The sequence below is a fragment of the Tachysurus fulvidraco genome, chromosome 13 (assembly GCF_022655615.1).
Source record: "Tachysurus fulvidraco isolate hzauxx_2018 chromosome 13, HZAU_PFXX_2.0, whole genome shotgun sequence".
Taxonomy (NCBI): domain Eukaryota; kingdom Metazoa; phylum Chordata; class Actinopteri; order Siluriformes; family Bagridae; genus Tachysurus; species Tachysurus fulvidraco.
The window spans coordinates 27,135,788-27,159,338 of NC_062530.1; the positions used below are offsets into that span (position 1 = coordinate 27,135,788).

The 23,551-nt window shown below is 39.4% G+C and overlaps 1 protein-coding gene across 4 annotated transcripts in view; it reads right to left on the bottom strand.

Moving 5' to 3' along the window:
• Positions 1-22,805, bottom strand: part of LOC113658624 (mannose-specific lectin-like) — a 29,919-nt gene extending 7,114 nt beyond the window's left edge. The window contains exons 1-3 of one of the 4 annotated variants that reach the window (XM_047822745.1): positions 22,730-22,800; positions 6,257-6,350; positions 5,904-6,165 (exon numbers count right to left, since the gene is read on the bottom strand). In XM_047822745.1, coding sequence (XP_047678701.1) covers positions 5,920-6,165; positions 6,257-6,346 — 336 coding nt within the window. In that variant the 5' untranslated portion in view covers positions 6,347-6,350; positions 22,730-22,800 and the 3' untranslated portion in view covers positions 5,904-5,919. Of the gene's footprint in view, positions 1-5,903; positions 6,166-6,256; positions 6,351-12,033; positions 12,182-22,729 lie in introns of those variants that run through there. The other 3 variants (XM_047822742.1, XM_047822743.1, XM_047822744.1) reach the window with 3 other exon arrangements.
• Between the last annotated feature and the right edge of the window lie 746 nt (positions 22,806-23,551).

The window sequence follows — 23,551 nt, forward strand, 5'->3', positions numbered from 1 at the left end:
ATAGGCTTACTTTACTGTGGGCATAAAATACAACCTATTTACAGTCTAGTCCAGTTGATCTCTTGGGAAATAACAAAGAAGATTTAAAAAGTCTTTAACAAGGCTCAACAATGAACAGTTCTGCTCTTGTAACTACAGCTGCTGATACTAAAGCTTACTACAGCTGCTGAAACTTCCACTTTAGGAATGAATTAAACAATCAAGTTCAAAGGCAAGATTTGCAACAGAAAGCAAAATCCAAACCATTGAGGGTTATTTAAAATAAAATAAAAAAAACTCTAATCAAACTTTAACCAGAGCAGTATTGCAGTTATCACTCTAGACTTTAAGTTTTAGAAAAGCACTTCTTTCGTGTTCGCTTTGGGTGTTGTGTGATCAGCAGTTTCGTGTTGCAGCCACAGGCGTATGAGACCTGTAACGAGCAACAGCGCGAAGCCGCGAACTCGTTCTGAATATTTTAAAGGCGTAACAGTTGATGAAAACGCAGAGACAATTGTAGACGAAAATGAAGAGAGATTTTATCTTAGTTTTTATTTTATACAAAACCTTTTCGTCTTTTTTCATCAACAATAATGCATGTTAATTTAGTCTTAGTCAGCGTTTTTGGACAGTGGTGCAGTCTAAGTCATGAAAGAAAAAGGTTGACGAACATATTCCGTCTCGTCTCGTCTGACGAAGTTAACACTAGTGCTGCAGAGCGGGTTCTCCTCTCTCCACAGAGAAATGCTGGTGCTCTGTCAGAGTGACCATCGGGTTCTTGGTCACCTCCCTGACTGAGGGCCTTCTCTCCGATCGCTCAGGTCGGCCGTGCGACCCACTTTAGATCTAGATACAATCCTACAGACAATTCCTTGGACTTCTTGGCTTGGTTTTTGCTCTGACATGCAGTGTTAACTGTGGGACATTATATAGACAGATGTGTGTCTTTCCAAATCATGTCCAATCAACTGAATTTACCACAGGTTCTCCAATCAAGTTGTAGAAACATCTCAAGGATGGTCAGTGGAAACAGGATGTCATGGCAAAGGCTGTGAATACTTATGTACATGTGATGTGATTTTTTTCGTTGTTTATTTTTAATAAATTTGCAAGAAGCTTTTGTTGTCATTACAACCATATATAGCTGTTATAGTACACAGTGACACGAGACAACGTTTCTCCAGGATCAGGGTGTTACAGTACATAAAACAAAGACAGAGCTAAGGACTTAGTAAGTTCGTCTTAGCCACATAAATTGCAACTTTGCAACCTGGTGCAAACAGTGGAGGACAAGACAGACAAGACAGTGAAAGACAGTGCACGACAAAAGACAGTGCAGGACAAAATGTTACAATACAAAACGTACAAAAAGACAATACAAAAAGTACAAAAAATGCAATACACAAAAGACAATAAACAGTAACAGAAACAGCGCCAATCGACCAGTGTAAATACTGAAATGTTGGACAGTTTGTGCAAAAGAGCATGTAAATAGTTTGATATGTCAGTGTGTGTGTTTTGTGAGGGTCTGTGCAGTCCATACAGATGATGTGTGTGTATGTTGTGCTCAGTACAGTTCAGTGATTGAGAAGTCTGATGGCTTGTGGGAAGAAACTGTTACACAGTCTGGTCGTGAGGGCCCGAATGCTTCGGCACCTTTTTCTAGACGGCAGGAGGGTGAAGAGTGTGTGTGAGGGGTGTGTGGGGTGAAGAGTGTGTGTGAGGGGTGTGTGGGGTCATCGACAATGCTGTTGGCTTTGCGGATGCAGCGTGTGGTGTAAGTGTCTATAATAGAGGGTAGAGAGACTCCAAAATCTTCTCAGATGTCCTCAATATCCGCTGCAGGGTTTTGCGATCCGAGATGGTACAGTTCCCAAACCAGACAGTGATGCAGCTGCTCAGGATGCTCTCAATGGTCCCTCTGTAGAACATGGTCAGGATGGGGGGAGGGAGATGTGCCTTTCTCAGCCTTCGTAGGAAGTAGAGACGCTGCTGGGTTTTCTTGGTGATGTTGTTGTTGAGTGACCAGGTGAAGTTCTCCGCTAGATGAACACCAAGAAATTTGGTGGTCTTGACGATCTCTACAGATGATCTGTCGATGTCAGTGGAGAGTGTTCGCTCTTCAGAAGTCCACAACCATCTCTTTAGTTTTATCCATATTCAGAGAAAGGTTGTTGGATCTACACCAGGGAGTTAGAAGATGCACCTCCTCCCTGTATGCTGACTCGTCGTTCTTGTTGATGAGACCCACCACGGTCGTGTCATCGGCGAACTTGATAATATGATTCGGTCTGTGCATTGCTGTACAGTCGTGAGTCAGCAAGGTGAACAGCAGTGGACTGGACACGCAGCCCTGAGGGGCTCCAGTGTTCAGTGTGGTGGTGCTGGAGATGCTGATCTTATTTGGAATTACTGCAACATAACTGGCATCTTGTTTTGAAGTTGGTAAGGCCTTCACCCACTTTGAGAACATATCAACAGTCACTAAGCAATATCTTTTCCCTTCACTTGGTGTTAATTCGATGAAATCCATTTGCAGAAGTTGCATGGTTGTGGGTGTGATTTAACACGTCTTCCAGCTTCTTCTTTGTAGCACATTTTTCACAAAAAGCCTTGTGGTCTCGTTCATGCGTCAGCAAAAGTAAAGAAACACTTTCTTTGGCAAACAGGGTTTGTCATTGGGGCTATACCAAGCCCCATTTCTTACCAAACGTCCTGTTTTTCCCCCACGATGCTTGTAGCGATTTTGGATAGCGAAGCAAGGTAAATATTTATAAGTAACTATAACGTGTTATAGTGACTTCTAAATATTTTAACCTAGGTTGAAATTAACGGTAATGGAATTAACGTTACACTTATTTGGTCTGTTCGTCAGGCAAACAGGCCGTGTACCTTTATTAATTCTATGAAGGCGGTATCTTCCCGGCCAAGAAAGATTCACTCCCCTTTTACTTTATACCGTAAATTAAATTTAAATTAACTTAATAGAGCATGTAGTTCAGACCCGATGTTGCAGGTACCTTAATTTGTGAGTGATACTCAGAGACAATCACTTGTGGCACAAAATATGGCATTTAATAAATGAGACAAACACAACATAAAACTAACTACACAAACAAACAAAAGAAATAGGGAAAACAAAAATGAAAATAAAATAAAACAAAAGAAATTAAAATTGGGGAAAGGGAGGAAGAGACTGGAAAGAAGAAACTAGAGAAAGGAAGGAAAGGAATGGCAAGCTTAGACTCAAAAATTAATCACACCCTAACTGGGAAATCGTCACAGAAACTTAAATTCACCTTAAGATTCAATGAAAGATTCCTAATTAAAAATACGCATCTAAATTGATTAGAAGAGGAAACTGCTGCTTGCATTGGTTTGCGGCACAAGAATCTGGATGTAACGGAGAAATCTCAGTCAGAATGGGGTCAGGCGTTCTTCCTGGAGGTTCTGGAGGGTGAAGCTTGCTGGAAGTTCTATAAAGGAAGATGGAGTCGGCTCTAAGCTGTTCCAAAAGTCTGACCACGGATTGGTGGTGTTTGTGACAATTTAAAGGTCGCGAACTCCACCCATCTTTGGGGAGATGGCCAATACTACGGCCAAGATTTCGGAGGGAAAAACTCCCTTTGTTTCAGGTGTCTGTGGGCGTGGTTTAGCTATCAAACTTTTAGATGAATTTAAAGTTTTATCCAGGGTGTATTAAGACGGTATGGCGCCTTTTGTGCTCAAATAAAGTACACCATTGTTTGAAAAACGAGTAACCGATAATTATGTGGTCATTTGGATACTAAATATGAAGGGTAATGACGGTATGAAGGCAGCGGTACATTATATACACAGATCAGTAATCGAAGGGTAACTGATGTCAATACGATATTGTGTTCTTATAAAAGGCAAAGAAACAAAAATGAAACACAAAACAAGATGCACTTTCATTAGGGAAGTAAAAAGAAAACGATAGCTTCGTATACATTCTGACATCAGACCTTAAAGGGGCATACGGCATTAGAACAGGTATACATTAACATGCCATGATCAGTAATTAGAGTATAACTGATTTTAAAATACAATGTTGTTTTCTGACACATGAATAAAATACACCCTTGTCAGGAAAGTAAGGAGCAAATAATTTTAAGTCAGGCAAGCCTTAAAAGAAGAACACATTACAAAAGGGTTATAAGAATGAGAACCTTAGAGTATCTTATCTTCGGGTTTTATTAGCAAAAGGAATGTCTCATTGTGTGCGTGTGTGTGTGTGTGTGTGTGTGTGTGTTCTGGTTGAGGGCCCCTATGAGTTCAATCAGAGAAGTCGCATGGGGTTATCTGATCTTTGTGTAGGCTTCAGTCATTCTGGAGCCAGTTGTGTGTGTGTAAAACTGGGTTGCTCGTAGGTTGATTGAAGAGTAGATGTTGCAATTTAGGGTGCCTGGGACATGAAATCTAAAATGACCTGTACCAGACGCTACAAGCTCTTTCTTCTTTAGATTACATTAGTGTATACAACTTTGTCATTACACATGTAGAAGTACAAGGCAACAAAATGCAGTTTGCCAAATGCCAGAAGCTCAAAGATCTTCATGATGATGCACGTGTGTGTGTTTTGTGTGTCTGTGAATGTGTGTGCGTGTGTCTCTGTGTGTGTGTGTCTGTGTCCGTGTGTGTCTATCTGTGTGTGTGAGTGTGTGCATGTGTCTCTGTGTGCATGTGTGCATGTGTGTGTGGGTCTGTGTATGTGAGTGTGAGCATGTGTCTCTGTGTGTGGGTCTGTGTGAGTGTGAATGTGTGTGCGTGTGTCTCTTTGTGTGTGTCTGTGTCCGTGTGTGTCTATCTGTGTGTGTGTGTATATGTCTGTGTGTGAGTGTGTGCGTGTGTCTCTGTGTGCATGTGTGTGTGTGCCTGTGTGTGTGAGTGTGAGCATGTCTCTGTTTGTGTGTGGATCTGTGTGAGTGTGAATGTGTGCATGTGTGTGTTTGTCTCTGTGTGTGCGTCTGTGTGTTTAATAAACGCTGTGATTGACATGAGGATAACGAAAGCTGATAAGAAAGCAGATAAAACATTTACTTTGAGATCCTGTGACAATTTTGATCATTTTTAATAAATAAATGTTTAAAAACTTGCATCATGTGAAAGTTTAGTCAAGAGATTTTACAGACATTTTAATATAATCATAAATATATCTTACAGTCTGATGTGTGAGTAACAGCATTATGTCCTAAAAGGGCTCAACAGTCACCTTTAAAACCATTTAAACTTGGAAATAATAAAATTTATATTCATTTTCTGTCACGTTGCTGTTTGTGTTCAGTGTTTTTAAACGTAAATAAATTGACATTTACGTGACGACTCGCTCGATGCTGCAGCTCCGTTAACACCGACACTGACTAACACTGAAAAACTCTTCACTTTAAACAAAATACAGTTTCTGATGTAAAGTGTAAGGGTTTGATTTGAACAGTTTAATGTTTTTATACATTATTTTTATACAGATTATGTGTTCAGGGTGTCAGAGCGCACGTCTGATCAGGACGATTATCTGGGGTTCACATCAGATTAGGAATAAAAATTAGACTGAGGTTGCCAGATCTTTCTTGAGTTGATACTCCAGAGATTTTTCAGGTCTGTGAGTGAAAATCCTCTAATGTCTGAACAGTGTTGAAGTGTGTAGTTACGTCTAAACACTGAATAAATGCTGCTCTCTTTACTCTCAATACACCTCCAAATCTTTCAAGTGCCCTAGAAAGTGTACACTTCCTCACTGTTTGAGCATTAAAACCTATAGATGACTTGTATCTAAAGAACTGAAATACTTTGCATTAAAATAACACATAAAGATTACAAGTTGTGCTATTTTATAACACACACATGCAGATTAATGCATTTTATTGATCACCAATCGGAGAGAAATGAAGCTCGGAGACTTAAAGTATAAAGTATTTATCTTTAATTTGCAGATGACCACACAACTCTACCATCGTTCTCCACAACCAGTGTGCCGTCATTCCTCAGAGTCAAGCGGCAATCTTTGACGTAGGACTTGTGAGTGTTGGTGTGCCACAATGCTCTGCCATGTGTGTACATGACACAGTTGCAGTCTCCCTGCATGATCAGCACTGTGGCGTTGGTCTGTCCAGCAGTGTTAGACTGCCAAACCTGCTTCCAGCCGTAGACCACAAAGTTCCCGTCCTCCTGAAGCCAGACGTGAGCGTTATCTCAGTGAACAGCTGGTGAGTTAGTGCAGGTTATCTCTCTCTCTCTCTGAGCTTTTAGAGCATGTTACCTGAAAGATGGCCTTGTACTCTCCATTGTTGGATAACAGGAAGTCACCCTTCTGGAGCTCTTCGTCCATGAACAAGCAGTTCCTACTCATGGTTCTGGAAAAGAAAGAGAGTTAATGCAGCATGAAAACTCACTGGCTATTTTCAAGCGCCGGTTGAAGACCTACTTATTCAGGAAGCACTTCAACTAGCACTTCTTTCCTTATCCTTTGCATTTAAAAAAAAAAACCTTTGACACTTTTTTTCATTGTAACTTTGAACAAATGTTTTAAACTCATGGTATCTTAAGTATGTAACCTAGTGAGCAGCATTAATGTATTCAGTGTTAGAGATTTAAGCACTTATGTACGTCGCTCTGGATAAGAGCGTCTGCCAAATGCTGTAAATGTAAATGTAAATGTAAAACCACCAAATAAACTTTAAATCTGATGCGTGCAGCTAACGGAAGCCAGTGGAGGGATCGCAGCATCAGGTTGGTATACAAGAACTTAGACAGGTTGAAAACAAGCCGTGCAGCTGCATTTTGGATCATTTGCAGAGGACGAATCGCGGTTCACAGGTAGACCTGCCAGCAGTGTGTTGCAGTAATCAAGTCTTGAAATGACAGATTGAACAAGTACCTGAGCAGTCTGTGTGGACAAAAATGGCCGAATCCTTCTAATGTTGTAGAGCAGGAACCGACACGAGCGAGTCACATTAGCAACATGAGAGGAAAAGGACAGTTGTCCATGGTTACCCCAAGGTCGTGAGCTGTGGCTGAAGGGGAGATCAGATCAGAGTTGAACTCTCGAATGGAACTTAGCACGTTCATAGATAACATTGTATTTCAGGATGAAATGTTAGTCAAATTTGTCCATGACCAACGGATATTTGTTACTATCTTCCTCGTTATCAAACGTAAGCGATTTTTGTGCTCGGCCTCCTGACCCATAGCATAAATTAGGGCATTTACCAGGACAACTTCATCCTCCTCCATAAGCAGCGAGCAACTCGATACCTAGCAAACTGTTTCCAGTCCGCCCATGTCTCAGGCTCGGAAAAGTCAGACTGCTCAGGAGAGGTAAACTTTGCCATGGCGATGCACACCTCAATCTTCATGACAACTCGTGTCCGAAACTCTTACTAGTACTTAGTTTTTGTTTCTGTGTGAGGTTTGTCGCCGAGATTACCGACACAGATCAGTAGCACAATGCCTATTCAGGGCTCTCGAGTATCACGCATTGAGAGTGACAGTCACTCATTTGGGTCTTTTCTCACGCTCTCCCTCCACACATTGTATTTCTCACGTAGAGAAACTTACTATTTATCATATATTTATTATGCCACAGCGCCCAAAATGTATCAGTCCGCACCGCTGTCTCTATGGAACTGGGCAGGAATCAAGTGATGTGACATACAGCTAAGTATGGTGACCCCATACTCAGAATTTGTTCTCTGTGTTTAACCCATCCAAAGTGTGCACACACACAGCATTGAACACACACACACCATGAACACAGCCATTTATGCTGCGCACCCAGGTAGCATTTGGGGGGTTCGGTGCCTTGGGCACCTCAGTCGTGGCCGGCCTGAGACTCGAACCCACAACCTTAGAGTTAGGAGTCAAACTCTCATACCATTAGGCCACGACTTCCCCTCAAATCAAATAAAATCAAATTGAATCAAGCGCGTCTCCCCAGTAGCTCTTAGTCGAGCCTGACACTTATCAGCCAATCAAAAAAAGAGGCTACACAACAGCCAATCAGAAAATAGCACTATTGCATCTGAGTAAGATTTAACACAACAACCAATGAAAAAAAAACAGATCCTGGAATTGTTCAGCATCATCCTCGTTCGCCCACGGAGAAAAGCACTGGAGCTGCGAGCATCACTTTGAGCACAGAGTAAGTCATGATCTCCTGTTTAATGTTACAACTAATTCACAACGTGTTTAACACAAACAATGACATTGTGACTGCTGTTAGAGACGTTTCCCAGATCATCAGCATCGGTTTTTCATCAGTGTCTGTAACTTAGCCAACAGTTTTACAACCTTTTCACTGACAACACCTGCTCAGGACATGTAGTCTAGGTCAGTGGTTCTCAAAGTGGGAGCCCTGAGATGGTGCCGGGGGGTCACTGACATTTTATAAATAATTTATCATAAATGAAACCACCAGCACTACAATGTATAATTTAATACATTACCTGGAGCTGAACATGCTCAAGACAGTGGAGATGATAGTGGACTTCAGGAGAAACCCCCCATGCTCTCCCCCCACTAACCATCATAGACAGCATTGTCACAGCAGTGGAGTCATTCAGATTCCTGGGAACCACAATCTCCCAGGACCTGAAGTGGGACATTCACATTGACTCCGTTGTGAAAAAGGCTCAGCAGAGGTTGTACTTCCTTTGTCAGCTGAAGAAGTTCAACCTGCCACAGGATCTGCTGAATCAGTTCTACACTGCCATCATAGAATCTATCCTCTGCACCTCAGTGACTGTTTGGTTCAGCTCAGCCACCAAATCCGACCTCAGAAGACTACAGAGGGAAGTCCGGACTGCTGAGGGAATCATTGGCACAATCCTCCCCACTCTCCAAGACCTGTACTCCTCCAGAGTGAGCAAAAAGGCAAAGGCAATCACTCAGGACCCCTCACATCCAGCACACTCCCTCACTCTGGACCCCTCACATCCAGCACACTCCCTCACTCTGGACCCCTCACATCCAGCACACTCCCTCACTCTGGACCCCTCACATCCAGCACACTCCCACACTCTGGACCCCTCACATCCAGCACACTCCCTCACTCTGGACCCCTCACATCCAGCACACTCCCTCACTCAGGACCCCTCACATCCAGCACACTCCCTCACCCTGTACCCCTTACACCCTGTACCCCTTACATCCAGCACACTCCCTCACTCAGGACCCCTCACATCCAGCACACTCCCTCACCCTGTACCCCTTACATCCAGCACACTCCCTCCCTTGAACTGTTGCCATGTGCTCGACACTACAGAGCCCTGAGCTCCAGAACAACCAGACATAGGAACAGTTTCTTCCCTCAAGCAATCCATCTGATGAACATTTAACACCATGGAACACACAACACCTAATATTTGTACTATGTATACCTCAATTGCACATTTCATACTTGCACTCTGTACATACATACATACGTATTGCCTACATGTTTACTGTTTACTTCAACCGCACATTTCACAATTGCATGTGTACATACAAATTGTATATATTGTATACCTCAATTGCACATTTCTCACATTTGCTGTTTATGTCATTCTGTTAGACTGTGGAGCTTCTGGCACAGAAACAAATTCCTCGCATGTGAAAACATGCCTGGCAATAAAGCTGATTCTGATTCTGATTATGTTTTTTTAAATTCAAATATTAAGTTTTGGAATGTTTTATGTCAAAGTTTTTATTATTATTATTATTATTATTATTATTATTATTATTATTATTATTATTATTATTATTATTGGGGGCTGTAACTGTAACTTGGAGTAGATTGCATTTTATTGTACTGAGTGCCTTTGCATTGTGTCCTGTGTGCAATACATTTTCTATATTTACCATAGATATCTACACCTAGATGTCACCTTGGGGTTCTAAAAATGCATCAAAACCTTTGCTTAAAGGTGAAGACCCAACTTTATGTATGTTCTGTAAGATTCCCTTATCTGTCTAACATATACAAATACACAAATTTTATTAGATTGTCCTGGACTTAACACAAGCAGATTGTCCTGGACTTAACACAAGCAGAATGCTCTTTTTATCAAGTTACTTCAACTTATGGACATATTTAATGACATTATGCCTGAAAAGCGTTTGGATTTTTGGGTAGTTGACGTGACATGGCTTTTTCACTGTCACAGAAGATAAAACATTTATTTCACATTTTCATAATTTAGAATACTGTAAATGGTTAAACATTTTCTTGTTTTATATGAATCTGTTGTTTTAATACCCAAGTTATTGTTAGTTTTTTTTAGAACTTTGAGCCAAATCTCAAAATTGTCCTATGGTGTGACGGTAGACAACATTATTTCATAAATATTACATTTTATAAATAAAGAAAATAATGTTTAAAAATCTTAATGGACACTCCTGGCATAATTGTGCAAGTGTCTATTTCACTAAGTGGCCATCACTTTTCATATACATACATTTCTAAAAGTGTAGGAATTTTATAAAGTTTGTCACAGAAAAAAATGTCCTTTGGTGTTATGCAAAAACCTAATTTTAATTTGGGCAATATCATGGACAACTACATTTAATTGAAAGACCCCACTCAAGGTCATGTGACTGAAGACCCCTATGAAGGCCATGAGAAGTGCACATGGTAAGTATTTCTCTCAGAATTGTTTAAATATTTAACTATGTTTTAAGACCACTGAAGTTGTTAAGTTTTTTTGTCCTTTGGTGTGACACCATTCATCTATTCATGGTGAAAATGATTCTAATTAGTGCTTTCATGTAAAATAAATATCACTTTAGGAAAATAATGTTTTAATAATGTGAACAATTCTGTCTCAAGTATTTATTTTGTTATTTAATATAATTTCTTAGTACTTTTTAAATGTCACACCATAGGACACATTTACAGTATTGTTGAGTGAAAAAGTGAAAAAAATATGTGAAGTCATTGACAAAATGAGTGACCAGTACTATTTTCTGAAACTGCAGTTATCCTACTTAACAAATATTACACAAAAAGTACTTTTTCTTGGTCATTTGTCAATTACCCGTATGTTAATTAAAAAAAATTGTATAATATGACTTGCTGTTTATATTTGTTTTGTTTTTATTGTATTTATGTGACGTGACATACGGCTAAGTACGGTGACCCATACTCAGAAATCGTTCTCTGCATTTAACCTATCCAAAGTGCACACACACAGCAGTGAACACTCACCCGGAGCAGTGGGCAGCCATTTATGCTGTGGCGCCCGGGGAGCAGTTGGGGGGTTTGGTGCCTTGCTCAAGGGCACCTCAGTCGTGGCTGGCCAGAGACTCGAACCCACAACCTTTGGGTTACGAATCAGACTCTCTAACCATTAGACCACGATTGCCCCATATATTTGTTAATATGTATATATAATATATTGTAAATATATTTAATATTTGTGTTTTTGAAATTGAATTTTTGGCATGAAAATAGCTTTGATTGCTGACATGACATTAAATCAAATAATCTGAATCTGTTTGTAGATTCAGCATTCATGACACCATAAATCGTCATGAATGTCATTTTATAGTTTTATTTCTCCAACCAAATAAAACTATAAAATGACATTCATGACGATTTATGGTGATATTATTTATTTGGATACTTTGACGCTGATGCATTAAAGACGAGGGTGTCCCCTTTCCAAGATGGCGGCTTTATTGACGCATTCGTTCCAATGAACTGCCGAAGCCAAGGCGACATCTAGTGTATATATCTATGTATATTTACATATACATTTTCCCCTCGGGGCTCTCCGTAGATGGCGTTTGGGCATGCGCACAGGAGGGCAGTGCGTTCTGTTACAATGCTCGCTTACACTGAAACATAAGGAAATAAGGAACGGAGGCTCATCGTCTAGTCATTAACTCTTTATTTTATTCTTCATGGCGGAGCACCAACGTGGTGTCCCTCCGAGAACACCCCAGACTGCAGTTTAATAAATACCTTTATGTCTCAAAAGAATTAAAAAGTGAACGTTCTCCAATCAGACAGGAAGTTTGTGTCCATCTTAATAATTAGGTTTATAGAGTTTTACAAACCTGCACATTGATGACACGACCGGACGCAGCTGCCGGAAGATGGTCTGGTGATTTCTGTTGTTTGACGGAGGAGCAGTTTCACTTTTAACACTTTAACGCGCATGCGTGAAACCATGAGGTTCAGCATGTCCAATAGCATTTGGATAATAAACTATCTATCTATCTATCTATCTATCTATCTATCTATCTATCTATCTATCTATCTATCTATCTATCTATCTATGGCAAACGTAATGTTGTTACACGTTACACTAGATTATTGAAATTATTATTAAATAATGGCACTAACACGAGGCTTTTATTTTGAAATCTGTATAAGGAGATTTTTTTTTTGTATAAGGAGAAGTTGTACAGTGATGAATGGTCTTGTGACCCCAAGAACAATATCATTGTCATTTTTTTAAAATTTCTTTTTCTACATATATAATTTGTATTTCTTTGTTACTGGTTTTGTTTGTGGTTCTGTTTTTGAAACTTTTAACCTAAACATAACAAACATTTTAGTGTTTGTTTCTGTTCCTGTATTTTCTTCTCTCTCATATTACAATTGTATGTGTTTCATACGTGTTATTGTATGTTATAATGCTCTCTTTCATGGGATTTCTAGATCAGATGATATCTTGTTACTACCTGATGGTGTCTGTTCTACTTAATACAGGTGAGAGAACCTGAGAAGCCGAAAGTAAACCATTTGACAGCTGCATCATGGTGTGAAGTCTTTTATTACAAACCTACACAACGCAAGAGAAAACCCACTACATATCTATCTATCTATCTATCTATCTATCTATCTATCTATCTATCTATCTATCTATCTATCTATCTATCTATCTATCTATCTATTTATTCTGTACTTTGTAATTTCCATCAATTAATCATGTACTTTAATTTTCTTTATTTTACTTTGACATTAGTCAAATCTACTAATTTATAAGTAAACATATAAAATACATAATCTGTGTTTAAGCTAGGTTTATTTTATTTTTTGAGTCTGTGTAAGAACTAGAATTAACGTGTCAAACATAAATAACTAATATATTCTTTTGCAGTCACAAATAAACTATATTGTACGGTAGAAGATGGTATTACATTGGTAGTACATTGTTATTTTAGGCACTATTGTAAACACTAGACTTTACTGTTAGAGGTTTATATATAAAATTGGTTTCATTTAGCACATTTCAGCCAGACTATATTACGACAGGAAGTGAGAATCTACTCAGATTAAACCAGTTAGAAATGTATGTCTTTATAATGTTTAGGGATGTATAAAATTAAGTAAACCTATATATACTATATCTATAAATTCTCCTGCTTTATTTTAAGCAAAGATGTTTTGAGAAAATAGGGGCATGAGTTAAGGGCTGACACTTTATTGTACTGCTGCACAATTTATTGGACCCACCGAACGTCCTCAGAGAGGACGTTACACTTATAGACATCTTTCTAATCTAGAGATTTAGGAAAAGGAAAAACTTTTTTCTCTCTTTCAGTTTCTCTCTCTTGTTTTGAGTTGCTGTTCCATCACACCTGTAACTCCTGAACGTCTGTGTGTGTCCTTCAAAACCATTTAAACTCGGAAATAATAAAATTTTTATAAATTTTCTGTTATGCTGCTGTTTGTGTTCAATGTTTTTAAACGTAAATAAATTGACTTGCAGTATGACATACAGGGTACGACATGCAGTGAAATGCTAAAAATGTACAATTCGTCAAATAACCGCTTTTTACAAAGGAGAAGACAAACTTCTGACGAAATTACTCTTGAAACATTTCCATAGCTTATATTTACACAAGTAAGGCAAAGTTTTGTGACAGAAATGTTGGATATTTTTCTCAATATTATCTTTGATGCTGTCTATGGATGATGAAGTGGTTTAGTACAACAGAATGTGTTTAACTCACTCTCGGTTGTCAAATAACCGCCTTTTGCAAAGGAGAAGACAAACTTCTGAGGTAAATTAGTCTTGAAACATTTCCATAGCTTATATTTACACAAGTAAGGCAAAGTTTTGTGACAGAAATGTTGGATATTTTACTCAATATTAACTTTAGACACTGTCTATGGACGATAAAGTAGTTTAGTACAATGGAATGCGTCACCTTTAAATCTATGGCGCTCGTTAAATAACCGCCATTTACAAAGGAGAAGATGAACTTCTGAGGTAAATTACTCTTAAAATGTTTCCTAATTTATATTGACACAAATAAGGCAAAGTTTTGTGACAGAAATGTTGGATATTTTACTCAATATTAACTTTAGACACTGTCTATGGACGATGAAGTGGTTTAGTACAACAGAGTGTGTGTCAAATCAAATTTTATTTGGCACATACACATACATACAAGCTACGACATGCAGTGAAATGCTAAAATTTTTTAAATCGTCAAATTACCGCTTTTTACAAATTAGAAGATGAACTTCTGAGGTAAATTACTCTAGAACGTTTCCATAGCTTATATTTACACAAATAAGGCAAAGTTTTGTGACAGAAATGTTGGATATTTTACCCAATATTAACTTTAGACGCTGTCTATGGATGATGAAGTGGTTTAGTACGATGGAATGCGTGTCGCCTTTAAATCGCCTGCGCTCGTTGAATAACCGCCGTTTACAAAGGCGAAGATGAACTTCTGAGGTAAATTACTCTTGAAAAGTTTCCCAACTTATATTTACACAAATAAGGCAAAAGTTTGTGATAAAAATGTTGGATATTTTACTCAATATTATCTTTTGATGCTGTCTATGGACGATGAACTGGTTTAGTACAACAGAATGCGTGTCGCCTTTAAATCGCTTGTGCTCATCAAATAACCGCCTTTTACAAAGGAGAAGACAAACTTCTGAGGTAAATTAGTCTTGAGACATTTCCATAGCTTATATTTACACAAATAAGGCAATGTTTTGTGACAGAAATGTTGGATATTTTACTCAATATTAACTTTAGACACTGTCTATGGACGATGAAGTGGTTTAGTACAACAGAATGTGTGTCAAATCAAATCAAATCAGATTTTATTTGGCACATACACATACATACAGGGTACGACATGCAGTGAAATGCTAAAAATTTTTAAATCGTCAAATTACCGCTTTTTACAAAGGAGAAGATGAACTTCTGAGGTAAATTACTCTTGAAAAGTTTCCATAGCTTATATTTACACAAATAAGGCAAAGTTTTGTGACAGAAATGTTGGATATTTTTCTCAATATTATCTTTGATGCTGTCTATGGACGCTGAACTGGTTTAGTACAACAGAATGCGTGTCGCCTTTAAATTGCTTGTGCTCGTCAAATAACCGCCTTTTACAAAGGAGAAGACAAACTTCTGAGGTAAATTAGTCTTGAAAAATTTCCATAGCTTATATTTACACAAGTAAGGCAACATTTTGTGACAGAAATGTTGGATATTTTACTCAATATTAACTTTAGACGCTGTCTATGGACGTTAATGTGGTTTAGTACAATGGAATGCGTGTCACCTTTAAATCGATGGTGCTCGTCAAATAACCACCTTTTACAAAGGAGAAGATGAACTTCTGAGGTAAATTACTCTTAAAATGTTTCCTAATTTATATTTACACAAATAAGGCAATGTTTTGTGATAGAAATGTTGGATATTTTACTCAATATTACCTTTAGACACTGTCTATGGATGATGAAGTGGTTTAGTATGATGGAATGCGTGTCGCCATTAAATCGCCTGCGCTCGTTGAATAACCGCCTTTTACAAAGCAGAACATGAACTTCTGAGGTAAATTACTCTTGAAATGTTTCCATAGCTTGTATTTTCACAAATAAGGCAAAGTTTTGTGACAGAAATATTGGACATTTTACTCAATGTTAACTTTAGACGCTGTCTATGGATGATGAAGTGGTTTAGTACAACAGAACGGTTGGATGAACGGTTTATTACAACGGAATGTGTGTTGCCTTTAATCGCCCGTGCTCGTCAAATAAAAGCCTCTTGCCTGGGAGAAATTGTCACTTCCTGCTGTTGACAAGTAATTCTGAGGTAAGTTACGCTTGAAATGTTTCTTAACTTAACACTCGAAAGGCACAAATATGTTACAGAAATGTTGAATATTTTACTCAATATTAACTTTAGAAGCTGTCTATGAACAATTACTGTTAAGTGGTGTAGTAATGTGGCACAATTAAATTACATCGAAGTAAAATAACATTTGGTTTGCAGTATTATGTCTAAGGTGCAATTGTAGTTGATTTAAACACATTTGGCCACATTGTTGTAGGCTAGTGTAACTTGTATAACTGTCATTCTAACACACGCACACACACACACACACACACACACACAGACCAGATTAATGTATTTTATTGATCACCATTTGGAGAGCAACAAAGCTCAGAGACTTTTTTGTTACAGTATTTAGCTTTAATTTTTAGTTGTCCATATAACAGTACCATCGTTCTCCACATCCAGACTGCCATCATAACTCAGAGTCAAGCGGCAACTTTTGACATTGGACCCGTAGGCGTTGGTAGCCCACAAGGCACTGTCATTTGTGTACATGACAAAGTTGCAGTCTCCCTGCATGATCAGCCTTTGGGCTTCAGGGTGTCCACAAGTGTTAGACTGCCAAACTGGCTTCCAGCCGTAGACCACAAAGTTCCCGTCCTCCTGAAAACAGACGTGAGCGTTATCTCAGTGAACAGCTGGTGAGTTAGTGCAGGTTATCTCTCTCTGAGCTTTTAAAGGATGTTACCTGAAAGACGGCCTTGTACTCTTTATAGCTTCAGATTTTACTGTTGTGTTTACAGAAAGTATTCACAGCTCATTCACATTTTATGTTACAGCCTTATTCCAAAATGGATTAAATTAATTATTTTTCTCACAATTCTACAAACAAAACCCCATAATAAAAGGAGAACGATGTTTGTTTAAAATCTTTGCAGATCTATAAAAAAAAAATCACATGAACATAAGTATTCACAGCCTTTGCTCAGTAATTTGTTGAAGCTTCTTTGTCAGCAATTAAAGCCTCAAGTCTTTTTGAGTACAATGCTACGAGCTTGTCACACCTATATTTGGACAGTTACTTCCATTCTTCTTTGTAGGACCTCTCAAGCTCCATCAGATTGGATTGGAACGTCAGTGCTCAGCCATTTTCAGCCGTGTTCAAATCTGGGCTCTGGCTGGACCTCTCAAGGACATTCACAGAGTTTTCCTGTAGCCTCTCCTCTATTTTCTTGGCTGTGTGCTTAAGTTTGTTGTGCTGTCGGAAGATGAACCTTCACCCCAGCGTGAGGTCCAGAGAGCTCTGGAGCAGGTTTTTTAACAAGGATGTCTCTGTTCATTGTTGCATACATAATTCACTTAATCCTGAATAGTATGCCACTGGAAAACATCCCCACAGCATGATGCTTCCACCACCATGCTTCACTGTAGGGGTGGTATTGGCCAGGTAATGAGAGGTGTCTGGTTTCCTCCAGACATGACACTCGCTAATCAAGTTAAACATAGTCTGAGGGTCTTCAGGAGTAGGCCAGATTGGCCAGCATGTGCCTTTTACTGGTTTCCTTCTGGCAACTTTACCATACAGGCCTGATTGGAGGAGTGCTGCAGAGCGGGATCTCCTCTCTACACAGAGAAATACTAGACCTCTGTCAGAGTGACTTCCTGATTGCTCAGTTCGGCCCTGCCACCCGCTTTAGGAAGAGTTCTGGTGGTTTTCCATTCTTGGACGATGGAGGTACCTTCAATGCTGCAGAAATTTTTCTCTACCCTTCCCCAGATCTGTGCCTAGATACCTTGGTTTTTGCTCTGACATGCACTGTTAACTGTGGGAATATAAAATTAAGTAAACCTATATATACTATATGTATAAATTCTCCTGCTTTATTTTAAGCAAAGATGATGGTTACTTTAGTGTATATTTGCATATTAATAAAGAAATCAATAAATTATGCAACACACCACTTTTAAGACAATAAGACAAAACCATAATGGAAGTGCAGTGAACGTTTTGAGAAAATAGGGGCATGAGTTAATGGCTGACACTTTATTGTACTGCTGCACAACAGGACCCACCGCATGCTCTCCAGGAGATCAGAGAGGACGAGCCTCCAGTCGTTACACTTAGTTCTTATAGATGTCTTAATCTAGATATTTAGCAAAAGGAAAAACTTTTTATAAAATAACAAAAACATTCTGTTTTTCTTAGCTAAGCATACTTTTATCTTTCTTTACTCCTGGAATATCATTTGATCTTGGTGAGCCCCATTCTCTCTCTCTCTCTCTCTCTCTCTCTCTCTCTCTCTCTCTCTCTCTCTCTCTCTCTCTCTCTCTCTTTCTGTGTCTCTCTGTTTCTGATTCCCTCTCTCTCTCTCTTTGTGTCTCTCTGTTTCTGTTTCCCTCTCTCTCTGTTTCTCTCCGTTTCTCTCTCTCTCTTTCTGATTCCCTATCTCTCTCGTTCTCTCTGTTTCTCTCTCTCTTTCTGATTCCCTCTCTCTCTCTTTCTCTCCGTTTCTCTCTCTCTTTCTCAGTGCATGCTGGGAGTGTGAGTGGTCACAGGAGCTGAGAGCTATCGTGCGATTTTTTTCTTTCACTTTTCTCATTAGAGTTACTCTCTTTCGAGAAAGTAAAGAGAACAGAAAGTTATTTATAGTTTTTTGGCTTAAATAGTGTACTTTATTAGACAGGTGAGCGAGTCAGGTGAGTAGTAGCAGGGCGGGAGCGGGATGGCGTCCCTCACACAGAGGGGGACTTCACCTGTCTCCCTCCGCCAAGGCGTCAGGTGTGTGCCGGCTAACTTTGTGAGTGTGGAGGAGGTGTAACTGGCAATGGGGAAGGAGGTCAGGAATGAGAATATTTTCGCTGCTTCCCGCATGAACAAAGCAGTGGTGGTGTTCGTGAAGGAGGAGAATCTGGCGAGACACCTGACCAACACTGGCATTGTGGTGAGTGGTGAATTTCACGTACAGAAAAATCTGTACTACTGATTTTACTCTGGAAAGAAATGGGGAAGAACCTCACAGTCAGTCAGGCATCCGTTTATCCAAGATTATCAAATTGCTGATACTTGGAGAAATAGGCATGAAGGTGTAAGGCAGTACACATGGCTTAAAGTAAATGATAACAGGGTCAGCGGAGCAAGTTAGGCAGGTTTTATTTAAAACAGCCCTGGAATAACAGAGTGATGAATGTTTTTATTGAACCCAATGAGTTTTCAGATCATCACATTGTTTTATTAGATATAAATATAAAGAAAACATTGAAAGCAAACTATTATTGGGTTTTTAATGTTAAATTATTACAAGATGTTTCTTTTTGTGAGCCTTTTAACACCTTCTGTGATAGCTGGAAAATGAAGAAGGGTTCTATTAAAGGTCTTAGCCAGTGGTGGGATGTGGGGAAAGTCAACATTAAAATGCTGTGTCAGAATTATACATCCTTCTCAACTACTAAGCTGAAATAAACATTGCAGACTCTATAAAGAGACAGAAACGCATCATGGACAGCAGTGACACCACACAGGGAGATGGACTAACAAAAAAGAGACACTCAGCTCAGTCTTACAGGAACAAGCTAAAGGTTCACTGCTAAGAGCAAGATCCTGCTCCATTAAAGACATGGAAGCTCCCAGTACTTTCTTTTTTAACCTTGAGAAAAAAAGTGTTTAGCAGAAAACGATGTGCCATCTCTGTCTGTTCTCTGGCAGAAATGAGAGTAGGTGGCCTTAAGCTCTCAAACATCTGTTCTTAATGAAGCTGGAGGGTTGGAGCTTATCTGAGCTGCACACATGTATGTGTCTGTCAAATAATGAATAAAATTATTGTAATAAAAGTATAAGTACTAAACCTCAAACCTCTCCTCTCTCTCTCTCTCTCTCTCTCTCTCTCTCTCTCTCTCTCTCTCTCTCACTCTCTCTTTCTGTCTCTCTCTCTCTCTCTCTCTCTCTCTCTCTCTCTCTCTCTCTCTCTCTCTCTCATTCTGTCTCCCTCTCACTCTGTTGAAAAAGTCAAAAGTCTCTTTCTGTCTCTCTCACTCTCTCTTTCTGTCTCTCTCTGTCTCTCTCTCTCTTTCTGTCTCCCTCTCTTGCTCTCTCTCTCTGTCTTTCTGTCTCTCTCTCTCTGCAGGGTGTCAGAGTTACAGTATACAGTGTCTGCAGCTGCATGGTGGGTGGGGCTACATGTGGGAATATCCAACTAAACACTGAATAAATACTGCTGTCTTTACTCTCAACACACCTCCAAATATTTCAAGTGCCCTAGAAAGTGTACACTTTCTCATTGTTTGAGCATTAAAACCTATAGATAACTTGTATCTGAAGAACTGAAATATTTTACATTACAATAATGTATAAAACAGAGATATTCAACTAAAATGTAAAGAGGTCCAGTAAGAGAAATGTTCTTGACGCAAATGTCCGGAATATATATATATATATATATAAAGTAGCCTAGTAGTTGTATCAACATCAATACCTGACTGTCAAATCAAATAAATTCAGTACAATTCAACAACCTTTTGACAATATTTATTGTCACATAACACAGAACTGAACATATGTATGATTGTAGATATGTATAACGTTCTCTCATTAAATAAGTAAAAGTAGGGCTACATTTCAAAATAAGAGAAATAATAAAATGTGAAAATTGTGTATGTTTAAATAACTTTCCCTTTTATGTCTCAGTGAGAGAACTGAGCTCTAGCTTGGCTTGGGTTAAGGTTAAACCTGGGCTTGGGTTTAGGGTTAGGGTTAAACTTGGGCTTGGGTTTAGGGTTAGGGTTAAACCTGGGCTTGGGTTTAGGGTTAAACCTGGGCTTGGGTTTAGGGTTAAACCTGGGCTTGGGTTTAGGGTTAAACCTGGGCTTGGGTTTAGGGTTAGGGTTAAACCTGGGCTTGGGTTAGGGTTAAACCTGGGTTAGGGTTAAACCTGGGCTTGGGTTTAGGGTTAATCCTGGGTTAGGGTTAAACCTGGGCTTGGGTTTAGGGTTAATCCTGGGCCTGGGTCTAGGGTTAAACCTGGGCTTGGGTTTAGGGTTAAGGTTAAACCAGGGCTTGGGTTTAGGGTTAGGGTTAAACCTGGGCTTGAATGGTCAGGGCCGTTCTCATACACATGTGGAGGTGCTCATTAGTGAGTCTGGAACCATACTTAGATTTGATTATGTTAATTGTAGAGAAAGCTGCCTCACAGTTGTATGTAGAGCCAAACATGATCAGGATGTATAGGGCTACTGTATACCTGGGAAAGCTGTCTCAGGGACGCTGTCTTCAGATTTGAGTGGATATATTTGTTCAAATCTGTATGTTTTGTCTCATAATAGTGGTATCACGTGGGATGGCTTAACTCGCATGCAATTGGTCTGTGCGTTTCCACTACCACTACAGTAAAGCAAAAGCTGCGCCGGTTATAATAGAAGCATTTCGTCACGTTTTAAATCATAACCTTTTGTTTTGGCTGTAGGTCCGGGTTCGTATTGGACAGCTTCAGGGTCCGGACCCGGACCGCAGTCCGCCTTTCAGTGACCTCTGATATAAAATAACACAATGTGAATTTGTAATCTTTATAACACACACACAAACACACACAGACATCCATATTAATGTATTTTATTGATCACCAATTGGAGAGAAACAAAGCTCAGAGACTCTTAAGACTTTTGGTACAGTATTTAGATTTAATTTGTAGATGTCCACACAACTCTGCCATCGTTTTCCACAACGAGTCTGAAGTCATTCCTCGGAGTCAAGCGGCAACATTTGTAAATTAGACGAACAACTTCAGAGTTCAGAATGATGTGTATGTAATGGCGCCCTCTGCTGTTCATCCAGTGAAACGTGTGTTACAGGTGTGATGGAACAGCAACTCAATACAAACAGGAGATCTTGAGTGTTTATTTCTACAGCTGGATATGAAATAATGTGTGGTGCTGGATCTCTCTTCTGATTGGCTGATCGGTCTCACTCACCTGGCGATTGGATATTCCCACATGTATGTTCTGATAGTTATACTTCAAGACTTATTTGGTGGAAAATAAGAATAACACTTATTTTTTCTGAAGCATTTCTCAAACAATGTAGACCCCACCTTTAAGTCTTAAGGAGCTCTAAAATGCTCTAAAATGGCTCCAAACCAGGGCTCTAAAATGCTAAAGAAAATTCCCAGCTTATTGTTTGCTTCTGTAATTTGTGGTGTATATGTGTGTGTTTGTGTGTAGGGTAAGTGAAGTGACGTGACATACGGCTAAGTAGGGTGACGCATACAGAATTTGTTCTCTGCATTTAACCCATCCAAAGTGCACACACACAGCAATGAACACACACACACACACACACCGTGAACACACACCCGGAGCAGTGGGCAGCCATTTTTATGCTGTGGCGCCCAGAGAAAATTTTTAGTGTATGTGGTGCCATAGCAAGCACATACATGTATGTGGTAGCCTAGTGATTAATGTGCTAACAATCGGAAGGTTGTGAGTTCAGATACCAGGTCCACCAAGCTGCCACTTTTTATTTTTTTTATTTTAATGTTACAAGAGCATCATAATCTTAGAATTTAGAATTACATTTAAAAAAAAAAAAAAACTAACTACCTAAAATAAATTTAAATAAAATATTTATTTTCCAAATCTACAGGGATGGATAGATGACTAGATGGATAGGACACTTCGCCCCAGACTGCAGTTCATCTTAATAATTAGGTTTATAGAGTTTTACCAGCCTGCACAGTGATGACACGACCAGACGCAGCTGCCTGAAGATGATCTGGTGATTTGTGGTGTTTCACGATGGCGCAGTTTCCCTTTGGCGGGATGTTTTGAATATCCGTGTAGCCAATGAGCAGAAAGGAATGTCTCTCTCTCTCTGCTCATTGGCTACACGGATTTTTCAAACAGCCCGCCAAACGGGCTGCTCCGTCTGTGGCAGAGAATTGATGTGTCAGCGGCTTGGATGCAGTTTTTGTTAGAAGGTTTTTATACTGTAACTCAGTCTTCCCCAACGTTTTGAATAATAATTTTAATTAAATTTTATTTAAACATGCCTTTTTAACTTACTACAACGCTAAATCAATGAGAACCCTGAGCTTGTGTCTTTACAACGAGACGGTTCCATCTGGGGTAATAGGAGACAATGACACCCGAAGTGTGTCGCTTATGTTCACTTTATTCCGTTGTTTTCTTTTGGTTGTCGTCACTGCAGAAATCCCCGCTTCACACAGATAGCATGTCGGAAATGGCGATAGGGATGTAAGTGCTGTGGTGACAATCTCAGGGTATTCCGCCATGACTTTAATCCAGAACACCGGCAGAGTTTCTAACTTTCTAACGACGTCTGTTTCGTGCTCATTTTTGCTAATTTGTGGGTTAAATTTGAGCAAACACAATATACACGTACACCAAGCACTGTTAAACATGACAAAGTACCGGTGAACAGAGAGAAGAGCGATACACACCTTCTCTCTCCACCAAAGCTACAACACCACTGCTGCTCGCAGCCGCTCAGCTCCAGATGTCACCTAAACCCGGCCCGATATCATGATATT